Below are 11341 nucleotides of genomic sequence, written 5' to 3' on the forward strand. Positions count from 1 at the left end.
TGCGTGCGTTTTGTAAATCCGCGCTCGCTTCTACTCGTCGCGTGCGATTTCAACGAGGATAACAGAACGGAAAAAGGAAGAGGAGAGAAAAAAGGATTAATCAATTGTCACGAACGTGATTACAAGCTAAAAGGCGCGTTTCAAGACCGACCGACGAACTCGGAGCAAAAATTATTTACAGCTTTTGAGCTCTATGACTGAATCATCTAGGGCTACTATTTTCAACGATGGATAGTTTACAAAACATTTTATTTCCGCGTGTTTTCTTACTTTATTTGATTTTTTTTTTTTTCAATCGGACAACAAAAACACCGAGATTTTGTAAATATTTGGTACAAAATTGGCAAATTCATCGTGCAAGGGGGAAAAAACACGATTTTTTTTTAAGAAATTTCGTACGAAATTTCAGCCTTCATACGAAATAACCATCCAATTGAGCCATCTTGTCCTTGGGCGGACGAGGCTTGCCCCGAGCTCGAGATTTCGCGTGACCTCCTCGTCCTCTCGTCGTTACTGGCTTCGAGGCCACTGCCCGATGCTTTTCCACCAATCGCACGAACGCTGGAGTGCAAAACACGCAGCCTGTCATCTCCGTTGCCTCGTTCGGGAGTTTGCTCTTGTCCTGAAAAAAGAGGGTTTTTACCTTTTTATTGTTCCCAAAGAAATTTTCCCTTTCTCAAAATATCAGTAAAAATAACTATGAATCACGTTTTCTCGGAACTCGGTCAAGCCATTTCAGTTTACAAAGAGTCAAAAACTTGAAACTGCTTTTATATGAGCGACAAAATTATCTGTAAGAATTAGAAATTCAGCAGCGTGTTTTGACTCGCTTCAAAATTGACTGTGACTGTTTTTTTTCGTTTTCTCTTATAGTTGGCACAAGACGAGTTTGCTTCCGTGGTCTCGAATTTCGTTATATAAGCGAAAATGTTTCGACTACTCACGGGCTTGTACTCGACGGAAACGAGCTGAGCTCCGCAATCGCAAATATCCCTATCGACGCTCACTCGGTGAGCATTTTCAAACATGTGAATAATAACGTCACATCGATTGCAGCCTAATTTCCATTTGGGCGCGGCCGAAGGGTCCAAAACTAAAATTCCACTCTCGCATTCGAGACAGCTACACAATCCGTTGGAATTGAGTCCGTGGGCGCAGGTTGGATGAGTGCAGGAATTGCAGCCTGTGAAACCCTTTTTCATGTCCCTGTAGAAACGGAATCCCTCGTTATTAAATCTCTCCCATTTTCTCGTTGAATTTCACGATTTTCGCACGAACCTGAACGGCGGATTGTTGAAACAATACGGACAGAAGATGTAACTCTTGCCACGGGTTCCCGTCGACCACGAAGACAACTCGAAATCGTCCAATGGACACTTGAGTTCTTTGTAGATACGAATGTTTCCATTTTGTGGCAAATTGTACGTCTCGTTGCAGTGCGTGCAATAAAGTCTCGATGGTTTTGGCTGTATGTACTTCATGTATCGTCTGCACTTGCCGCACCTGCATTGAAATCATAATTTCGTGTAAAAATTCTCTGTCAACATATTCTGTACAAAAAGTCCTCGAGCACATTTTTCAAGATAATAAATAGAGACTTTTTATTCATTATTTCGTGGAGAATACTCTCAGATATTTTTTTCGAAGGAACTTTCGCAAATATCTCGACCATCATATTGACTTGAAATCCATGAAAATCGAAATCGTACCTGGAATGTGCTTTGCCAGATGCTGAAAGCGGTGAAAACGAAACTTCGAACAACTGGTCCATGGCCTCGATATTTTGAACGAAATAATGAAACTTTTGTTTAAAAATTTCAATGGCATGGCAAAGAACCGCATCGAAATCGGCTCTCCCCAGAGCGATGAGATTCAACTGTTCTTCCACGGCCGATCTCATCGTTGGTAGAACCAATTCAGGATCTATCTATGAAATAAATAAGTTAAATAATGAATCGTTAACGCGATGAATCGGTCAGCTAAAAATGCCCAGTGTAAATGAGTACCTTTTGATATCCATGAACGAGAACGATTCCCAGGGAAGTAGGAACTAATTTTCTCCCGGAAACAACGGTCACGTAATTGCGCGTTCCTATATTATTTATGTGAACGGGAATCGAGGCGTCCGTGCCAATTCCGTGTTTTTCCATCAGCGTTATAAGCTCCGATTCTGTTAAATAGTCGGGCGGCTGGGTCATGCATTCCAACAATTTCGCCTGGAATGAAAATATCACAAAAAACGTTAAATCAGCGATGAAGATAGCCAAGAGAAGGAATTTTAAAAATTTTTACTAGTTTCGCACCTCGTGGATCGCGACACTGTCACCGCTTTTCAAATTCGGCAGAGAATCATTGGCCCCCAGAGCCTGCCAAGTTAGAAGACTTGTATAACCAGGGTCCATGAGGGAATTACCAGTTAGAGTGAAGGTCTCGGTACCGATTTCGAATTTTACGGTTGTGCTCAAATATTTACAGTCCCTTGCGACCTGTTTGATGACAAATAATTTCTCAATTAAAATCAAAAAGTTGAGACAACATTGGACTTACGTCGAACTAATTCTTTTGATCGATAAATATCTCACAATAAACTTTTTCAAAACAATTTTTAAACGATTGATTGACGAGCAGTTTATGAAAAAAAAAAACACCGGCCCAATGCACAGAATATATTTCGTTTCGGTGAATGATAATTAATTCAGCAAAACATCGATGGGTGGAATATTTTTTTATTCCTTCTGAACGTCACTAAATTTTGAAGAAATAAAAATTTTTTCTTGCGGGACCCACCGTAGCGATAAAGTGGCGAGTTATGTAATCGTAAACCCGCCATGAATCTCCATCTAACTCTTCTCTCGAGGCTTGTTTCATCGGCGTTATTGGTGGATGATCGCCAGCGTCGTGTCCACTTCTCGGCCTGTTGATGCCATTGCTCAAAATTTTTCGTACCTCGTCTCCCCATTCTCGACTACTTTGTTGCTGCCTCAGCACAGCTCTGTGAACGGGGTTTCAACATTGTTTTCAACGTGCTTTCAAATTTTGGGTCGTCGTAAGAAAGAAGGAAAGATCACGAAAGAGAGTCAGACGTAAAATACCAACTGAAGATCAAAATTTTGAGGATAAGACGTCGTCTCCGTTCGCGGATAACTTATGTAACCCTGAGTGTAAAGTCGTTCGGCGATTTGCATTGCATGATGTGGTCCCATTCCAAGTCCCGAACTGGCGACCCGCATCAACTCGATTGTGTTGAGAGCTATCGGTCGAGGCTTCGTTTTCTCGCTGCTCAAAACGCTGATTACTCTGTTACGAAAAAACGAGGGAAAAAAATGAATTTCGGATTGTGAGGAATGATTTTCGGGGTCTCGCGACCCTGGGTACTCCGTTTGTTCATAATTCTTCAAAAGCTCAATGTTCAGACGATCTTTTATAGCCAAAAATTATCAAGTTCATGACAAATGGCGATGCATCGTGAGAAAATCCGAGGGGATACGGAAAATAGTATTCTGAACATATTTTGTGTAACAAAAGTGGACGAATTTCGATCGAAGCCAATCCACAACGCGACTTACTCGGCTTCCTCGTGCTCTTTCACGTGACTCAAAAACATATTTGCTACTTCCTTGTCGAAAGAACGACCGCGTGCCCAGGAGGTAGTCAGCTCTTGGCCATCAGCAGTCTTGATCGTTACCTGGAGCACCCAGTAAGGATCTGGTTTGAAAGTCTGTATCTCGTCGTGTCGCTGAACACAAAAACCGAGGGTGGGTGTTTGACAAGGACCGTAAGATATGAGCGATGCGTCCAAATCTCCGTATTTTCCCTGGAAAATTCATAGAATTTTGAAATCATTGTGGAAATAGTTTTAATTTAAAATTTAGGACACATTCATCCCCTTCCGAAACATAAATTGCTCTCAACACTGAGACACAAAAGTAATCGAACGGACTCATGCACCAATGTTAAATGCGAGAATTTCCATGCCAATTGACAAACCTGAAAAAATTTCGTTTGGAATCGCGTAAAGGCACAGCCTATTCGTAAATCGAGTTCCTGTCTCGCATCCACACTCAATGCTTCGTTCTCGTTTGGTTTGATGAGATTCGCGAGGGCAGCTTTTATGTCTTTTTCCGTAATCGAAGAAAACTTTGCTCGCCAAATGTTCTGTAATGTCATTGAACGGTAACCGTTTGAAGTATTGAATTTTTGATACAGAGATGAAATGATATGCGACTTGGCATTCGATCGTGCATTGTTATTTGAAAAATGTTTAACATTATTTTAGAAAGATCCAAAATTTCAAGTACTCTTGGGTCAAGGCGTCCGCAGTGGCCCTGCTCCACAGCACGTATAACTTCGAAGCAAATATTCTCTCCTTCTTTGTCGCAGTCGAGCCACAGGACCAGATAATCGCATCGAGCGCCTTCCTTGCCAAGAAATGCAGGAATCTTGAGTTTTGGAGTAGCTTCTTTTTTTTCGGTAGGACAAGAAAAGAGCTCAGCCTTTGGAAACAAAATTTTAGATTGGCAAACACAGGTTTTTGTTCATTGTTTTAGAATAGTCAGCTTTTAACATACCGGATCAACTTTGTCCCAATTGTTGTATTTTCCAATAAAATCCAAGCTCATTACGTGCCCACAAACTGATGTCATGCGAAAGTTGACAACCTCAGACATGAAGTTACCAACCCATTCGTGTACCGAACACGAGCCATTGAAGCCTGTGGTAAATTGAATTTTAATCAGGTAATAAACCATTTCGCTAACGTATTCAATCATCCAAAGTGAGTGCTTTTTAGCAATTGGTCACCATAATCTACGTCCTTAATTGAATTAAAAAATTTTGAATTTGGATAGAGAAAATCAATGCTGGATCTACGTTTAACCTACCTTTTCTCGTATTACAGTGTCCATTGCTCAAAATATTTGCGAGGGAAGCAGCCAGCGAGGGCTTTTCCGCTACCATAAAAGCAGTCTTCATTGTTGTATGAATTTTTCTCTTATATTTTCTCTATATATTTAACTACTACAATATACGAGATTTGTACATTTTATTACACACCGTGTATTGATTAGTCTATTCACAACTAAACAAAAATTTATATCGCGCGATACTACAACTTATTTGTGCTTTTTTCTTCGTTCCCGAATTTTTCGCAACAGAATGGGCTAATTGTTGGCTTCGAAATTCAAAGCCAACACTTATCTTGTTTATTCCTTCCACCTCCAACGATGGCTTTTTTGCCGGCGACATGTGTTATTGTTACTCCAAATCACAACTACACACCCGGGCTGCTGCTGCCATCGTCATGGATCCTCTCAATAAAAAAAGGCAAAAAAACACCAACTCTTCATTTTCGTCTCATTGTATATATATATATATTAATACGCACGCGTCAAACCTGCTGTTGGTAAAGTAGCTTTCCAAAAAAAGTAGGTTAAAAAATGTTAATTATATATGCATATCCAAAAATTATAGCCCTACAAAGTTTTCGTATACAGCCGAATATCGAAAATTCGTTGTTTCTCAAAATTTTTATAAGTTTGCTCAATACATTTTATCCTGGAATAGCTAAGATCGAAGACGATTGCGTTTCAAAGCGAAATTCAATTAGAAAATCCCGAAAAATCACTTTCTTTACATGTTTCAATCACAATAGAGATTCAATTGAAAAATTGACAAACGCGATAAAGAAACGCAAGTGATTTTTATCTCTGCTATCCTAATTAATAAGAAAAAGCGGTAACAAAGAAAGAAAAACTCCAACAGAAACGATAACGTTATGTAGAGCAGATAAAGTCGTTGCTCAGAATAAGGTATCGGCGAAAGTAGTAAACCAGTTTTGAGAAATCGAGGCCCGAAAATTTATTCTCAACATTTTTTTTTGCGCGAGCCGCGCTCTAGTTTCATTTTTTCTTTCTTTTTCATTTTTTTTCTCTCAACATGTTCGGATTTGCATTTCAATCCGATCGACGAGTATTTCCACATATCTAAATTCGGAATATCTTATAAAATCTACATGGTAACGACGTAATTTCATAGAGTACACATTATTCATACAAAAATATTACAAAGTTTTTTTTTTCACTTTTTTACTCGAAAGAGTTCTGGCGTATTTTAAAAACTCGATCGACCGGCGACGGGAATCGTGAAAACTGATTCTCCAAGTACAGAGGATGACGATCGAGTTGGAGATCACATCGTAGAATCACCACACCCGATGGATTCACCTTTACCTTTATCTTTGTCTGCGGAGTCAGCACACCGTAATCCACATCCTCATACAGGTCCTTTATTATTTGTCAAAATAAAAAAAACAATAATCATCGACTACTATTAGCACTGGAAGAGATAGAGATTGTTAAAATGTCCAATCATTCGTCCCTTGTGGAATTTGGGGAAAGAACTCTTAAGAGGCCAAAAAAACCCACCTCGACTTTGTATCCTTTGGGATAGCGAAGACCAAGCTCGCTGAGAGTGACAGAGACATCGGAAGGTGTGCCATCGGTACGTCGGTTTAAAAATGCAATTGCATACGAGTAATAAATTGTGTCCCGAGGATCCTCAAAAATCGGGTTTACAGGTCTCGCCCAAATTTCGATTCCTTTGTGCTGTAAAAATAGAATACATAATAAACGATCATGTAACGAAGCACAAATTCTATATCACGAATTATTTTTTGTTACATTTCGTACACAGTTATAAACCGAATCTACATTAGGACGAAAATAAAGCGAGGGAACATTCACCTTGTAAATTCTGCGACCTTGAATACCCAAGAGATCTTGATCAACATCAATGATTTTTTTATTTTGTAAAATCGCTTTATACTCAGGTCTGATAGTTCGGAGATCAACAGACATAAGAAGAGGCGCAGCCAAAATCGCCCACAAAGCCATTTGGGTTTTGCTTTGTTCATAACTTAAACCGAAGTTTCCAATTATTAACATGTCCGGATCGTTCCAGTGTCCCGGACCAGCGTTTGGTACAATCGCATCTTGATTGTTTCCAAAGTAATCAATAATACTCTCGAGGCTCGACCAAGAATCTTGAATATCATCGAAGTTACGCCACACGTTACAGTGCTCCGCAATGGCTGTGAAATTTGGCTGAAATGAAAGCAAACAAAAACAAAATGTCAAACGAAAAATCACGCACAATAAAATTCCACGCGTTAGATTCTTACCCGCATTCCGGCGTAAATTTGATAAACGGGCCAACTGCACGAGTACACCATTGGACGCCCCGTTTGGTTGAGGTAGAAACCAAATTCTGGATAACCTGAGTTAAAAGATTACCTCGATTTACCATTTAATTCGAACATTAAGCTCAATTTCTCCACTAAACTCATCATTAAATAAATAATAATAATAATGTTGATCGTATTTTTCATCACCTAGAACTGGAATCAAGAATCATTTTTAATGAATAAGAAAATCTAAAATTCAAATCTACCTCTGTCCATCTCAGCAGGATGAGCGTAACAACCGTCCAGTTTCACATAATCGACTTCCCAAGCGCCGAACAGAGCAGCATCGGTTTCCAAGTAGCCCAAGATTCCTGGGTATCCGGCACACGTGTAATTTCCAAAATCTTCATATATACCGATTTTCAGTTTTTTTGAATGAATCTGTAGGATCAATAGAAGTATGTAAATGCTTTTCCAATTCCAAGAAGAATAAAAAATGACAGAAGAAACTGACTATGAAAGAATTCTAATAAGTTTTCCTTGCGTTGACACTCGTGTAAATATTCTCCTTCCAAAAATACCAATGATATTTTCCAACTGAATGTTTAAAACAACAAAATTGAATCATTAGCACGCCAACTTAATTAACAAAGCTTATCATCCGGATCATTATATTTATCCACATTTATCAGCGCCATAAGGTCACCCGACTATCCAGGGAGTTTTGTATTTTTTGAATAGGATAATTTCAAAAATAATTCAAAAATATTTGAGCCGACAATGACACGAAGAAAAACCTTTGAAAGCAAAATAATCCAATGACCAATATGACAATTACATAATCTGAGAGGCTCTTAATTCCATAGGGAAAGCGTTCTTTATCAGCCACTAATTGTCCAGCGCTGTTTCTTTCTTTTTCCAGCCAGCAGTCGTCGATGTTTATGTACTCATAGCCGGCTGCTGCATATCCTTCAGCCACTACGATATCAGCCATAGTGCGAAAGAGTCGATCGCTGTGAATTTACAAATAATTTTACATAAAGCTCAATGTCTATTCCAATGGTATCGCCAAAGTATTATTATTTGTTTTGTTTTGAAAGTTGCCAGTTGAAAATGTTTGCTTTTTTTTCTACAAATTCACTTTCGAAAAACTTTCTAAGGGTTTATCTTACCTGATACAGTTCTCAGGATCGTTTTTGCAGTCAGTGTTACACCTGAATCTCTCCCATGAAAGCCATCCCATGGGGGGTGTCCTGGCAAGTCCATTGTCGAGTGCAAGGGTGAAAAAGGGTGAGAGAGTAGCGAGGGCGAAGATAAACGCGACGAGAAGTCGCGTCATGTTGAATAAGGCGAGTTGTTGATCCTCCGAAGGAATTTCTTACACTGGCGGATAGCAAAATCTCCGTATGATTGACCGAATAGCGAAAGAATATACTTTCGTTCGTAACGAGTCGCGAAACGTGATTTTGCGATCTGTCAACTAAACTGTCGGAACGAAACGGAAATGACGCGGCAATGGACAGCACGAAACGTGATTTTATTATTATTTTTGCGATAATTTTTGTCTTACGAGTGGGTGAGCAAAATTTCCATCTTTGCACTTTTACCACTAACTCTGCTTCTCAGGCTGATCTGATACAAGACTCGATTCAAGCCAAGAGTACTTTCACCCAATGCCCCATTTCATTTTTATACCACACCAAGCATATCGCCGCCGTGGCCCTCGCCGCCACCACCACTACCTTTTGCCGTCTCTTTATCTCATGCACTGCTCCGTTACTCTTTCCATCTCTCTCGCTCTTTCGAACGAGGAGAGTATCTTGATGCATCTATAGTAGTACGCGTATGGGATTGACGTTCACGGCTCGACGGCCTCGCACTACCATCGCCTCTTTCACTAACACGCTAGGCCCCGTGCGGTTTACGGGGTGTGCGCGGGTACGATAGTCACACACACTCCGCGCGCCCGGCGCGCGTCAACACTCGTTTTTTTTTTCTAGCAAAATGCTTTTGTATCATTCGTATTTACGCTGCCGCGCTCCTTTCCATTTTCTACGCCGTGCTCACTATATAGTTATAATAATCGTTTCAGTGATTATCACAATACCAATATATACTCACGATCGCGAGCGCAGCCTCTTTGTTTGATGTATTTATATACAGACGTGTGGGAGTTCATTACACATGTCTATATCTCTTTTCATACTTCGCCATTCGCTTCTGATGTTTGTACTCTCGTTTATAATCACAAACGATGATCGTCATTGATTTCGGATTTTTTGTTCGAAGGCCCATCGCTTGAGTAGCATTTTTCTTTATTACGTTTATCTCCCGCGTCTCTATATACGAGACTTGATTTTTGATCGGCAAATAAGTCAAATCAACGATTAAATAATAGATATTATTTCATCGCCGGTATATACGAGTTAATCCGAAATTTCGCGGTCGAAAAAATCAGACTGGAGAGCGCCAATTGTATCGGTTCGAAGTTCAGCCTATGCATGCTCTTGCATACTCGGTTGGTAAATGCATTCTTGAGAAATTTACTTTGCTCGTCGAAGGTTTTGTTTGAGAGGATACAAAAAATCGTCTGAATTTCAGTTTACGGAATATATCATTTTCAACCCACGAAAACGGCAATGTCCGCTAAAAAACAATTGAACAAGAGCAGAATTTCTTTCAACGTGCAACCATATCGCGACATTTTTTTGTTCTTTATTAAATACAAACGTTCGATTGTCTATCAAATATTTACGAAATATTTCATTCGCCGCGGGAATGTTATCGAAAAAGAATCAGAGAAAAATGAACTATTTACTATTTAATTAGGTTTCAGCTCTTGACACATCGATGATTTATTTAATTTATCGGAACGATATTTCCTAAAAATTGTAATGGAAAAGTTGGCTCGTGCGTGTGTGCATAGAGCATCCGTCCGGCAGATATGCGACGGTGGATATGACGGGGGCGCAAACAATGCTGAAAAAAGAACTTGCTCATAGTGTGTATCTATGGCGTTGTTGTACCGCGGCACACACAATAGATAGCTTCGAAGTGAACGAGATCGTGTTCCTATATAGCAGCAGGTTTGACGACAAGGCGAATGAGAGAGAAGAAGGTACGACGTACGGCGAGAACGAGGGTACGTTCTTCGTCGATTATTCATCGTGTGGCACAACCCCCGGCCCGCCGTTCAACACACGGGGTTGGTGGACAACGGAAGGCAGCCGATGCATCGTAGCAACGAGGCGAACGAGGCACGCGCAAAGGGGGTGGTAGCGCGAGCGCGAGGTGGTTTTATACCAGGGTTATTCGGAGGCCGCAGCCGCGTTGGCCGCGTTACTCGTAAATACAGGGTGTCCCAAATGTCACGGCCAATAATTTCGATTTTCATTCGCCTAACGGAATTTCGCCTCGAAAATTCAAGTTTCTACTTACGATGAATTTATTTTGGTTATCCGAGTTCGCAGTGGGAAAATTATTAGTAATCCGAAAAGAACCTTTTTCGCAGAGCATAATATATATTTCCTAAAAAAACTTGGCGACGCCATTTTTGTAGTTCCAGTAGTTCTTGAAATGGAAAGGGAAGCAAAATCGTGCAGGTTAGACGCGAGGCAATTGAAATTTGATCCCACGCTTTTTCGCTTTATCTTCGATCGTGTCCGGGCATGGGAACGGTGCCCATTTCCGCGAGTGTTTCTCCTCTCGAAGGTACTGAACCTGGGAAAATAGTTTGGGATCTCATTTGTGGAGAATTTTCTGTTCTTCAAGATTAGTCCCGTGCATCTTTGCTATATTTATAGCGATTTCGTGGAAATGCGCGATAAAAGGAAGTAGTTTCCTCGACTTGAATAATAAACGACTGATCAGGCGTGGGTTTGATCGAAAGCCATTATGAGAGTTTATTTCGTCGGAGAATTCGTTGGGAAAGGTTGAGTTAACGGGGATGATGACCCGAGGAGGTGGGACACCCTGTAGGAGGCAGGAGCCGCAGCGGCAATGCGCACGCAGTGCCGTTCATTCGGCATAATAAGCGGCGCAGCGGCAGCCTCCCTTGACGTGTTTCGTCGAGTGTGGGCGGCGGGGAAGCAGAGAAGGCCGAGGTTCGGGGGTTGAGGGGGTTAAGAAAGGCGAGAAACGAGAAGGAGAGTCGCACTCGCG

General features: G+C 40.8%; 2 protein-coding genes across 2 annotated transcripts; both read right to left on the reverse strand.

Annotated features, from left to right (window-relative positions):
- Nucleotides 1-228: 228 nt before the first annotated feature.
- Nucleotides 229-5678, reverse strand: Top3beta (topoisomerase 3-beta). Its single transcript, XM_043415382.1, has 13 exons — nucleotides 4881-5678; nucleotides 4569-4711; nucleotides 4299-4493; nucleotides 3988-4155; nucleotides 3567-3814; nucleotides 3097-3297; nucleotides 2788-2992; nucleotides 2304-2486; nucleotides 2007-2216; nucleotides 1710-1927; nucleotides 1279-1503; nucleotides 945-1206; nucleotides 229-622 (listed from the first exon to the last, which is right to left on the reverse strand). The coding sequence occupies exons 1-13, from the start codon at nucleotides 4969-4971 to the stop codon at nucleotides 413-415; spliced, it is 2559 nt and encodes an 852-aa protein (XP_043271317.1). The 5' UTR covers nucleotides 4972-5678; the 3' UTR covers nucleotides 229-412.
- Nucleotides 5679-5831: 153 nt separating this feature from the next.
- Nucleotides 5832-9096, reverse strand: LOC122408559 (alpha-N-acetylgalactosaminidase). The gene is made up of 7 exons (XM_043415384.1): nucleotides 8353-9096; nucleotides 8019-8193; nucleotides 7447-7621; nucleotides 7178-7272; nucleotides 6741-7100; nucleotides 6423-6602; nucleotides 5832-6281 (listed from the first exon to the last, which is right to left on the reverse strand). The coding sequence occupies exons 1-7, from the start codon at nucleotides 8517-8519 to the stop codon at nucleotides 6084-6086; spliced, it is 1350 nt and encodes a 449-aa protein (XP_043271319.1). The 5' UTR covers nucleotides 8520-9096; the 3' UTR covers nucleotides 5832-6083.
- Nucleotides 9097-11341: the final 2245 nt, after the last annotated feature.

The sequence above is a fragment of the Venturia canescens genome, chromosome 3, assembly GCF_019457755.1.
Source record: "Venturia canescens isolate UGA chromosome 3, ASM1945775v1, whole genome shotgun sequence".
Classification (NCBI taxonomy): domain Eukaryota; kingdom Metazoa; phylum Arthropoda; class Insecta; order Hymenoptera; family Ichneumonidae; genus Venturia; species Venturia canescens.

Excerpts from the sequence above, each read along its gene's own strand:
- Top3beta (XM_043415382.1), bottom strand. The coding sequence starts at position 4,971 with ATGAAGACTGCTTTTATGGTAGCGGAAAAGCCCTCGCTGGCTGCTTCC. Across the intron at positions 4,712-4,880 it reads ACACTGTAATACGAGAAAAG|GCTTCAATGGCTCGTGTTCG; the intron begins GTAGGTTAAACG and ends AATTTACCACAG. Across the intron at positions 3,298-3,566 it reads AAAGAGCACGAGGAAGCCGA|AGTAATCAGCGTTTTGAGCA; the intron begins GTAAGTCGCGTT and ends TTTTCGTAACAG.
- LOC122408559 (XM_043415384.1), bottom strand. The coding sequence starts at position 8,519 with ATGACGCGACTTCTCGTCGCGTTTATCTTCGCCCTCGCTACTCTCTCA. Across the intron at positions 7,101-7,177 it reads AAATTTACGCCGGAATGCGG|CCAAATTTCACAGCCATTGC; the intron begins GTAAGAATCTAA and ends CTTTCATTTCAG. Across the intron at positions 6,603-6,740 it reads AAGGTCGCAGAATTTACAAG|CACAAAGGAATCGAAATTTG; the intron begins GTGAATGTTCCC and ends CTATTTTTACAG.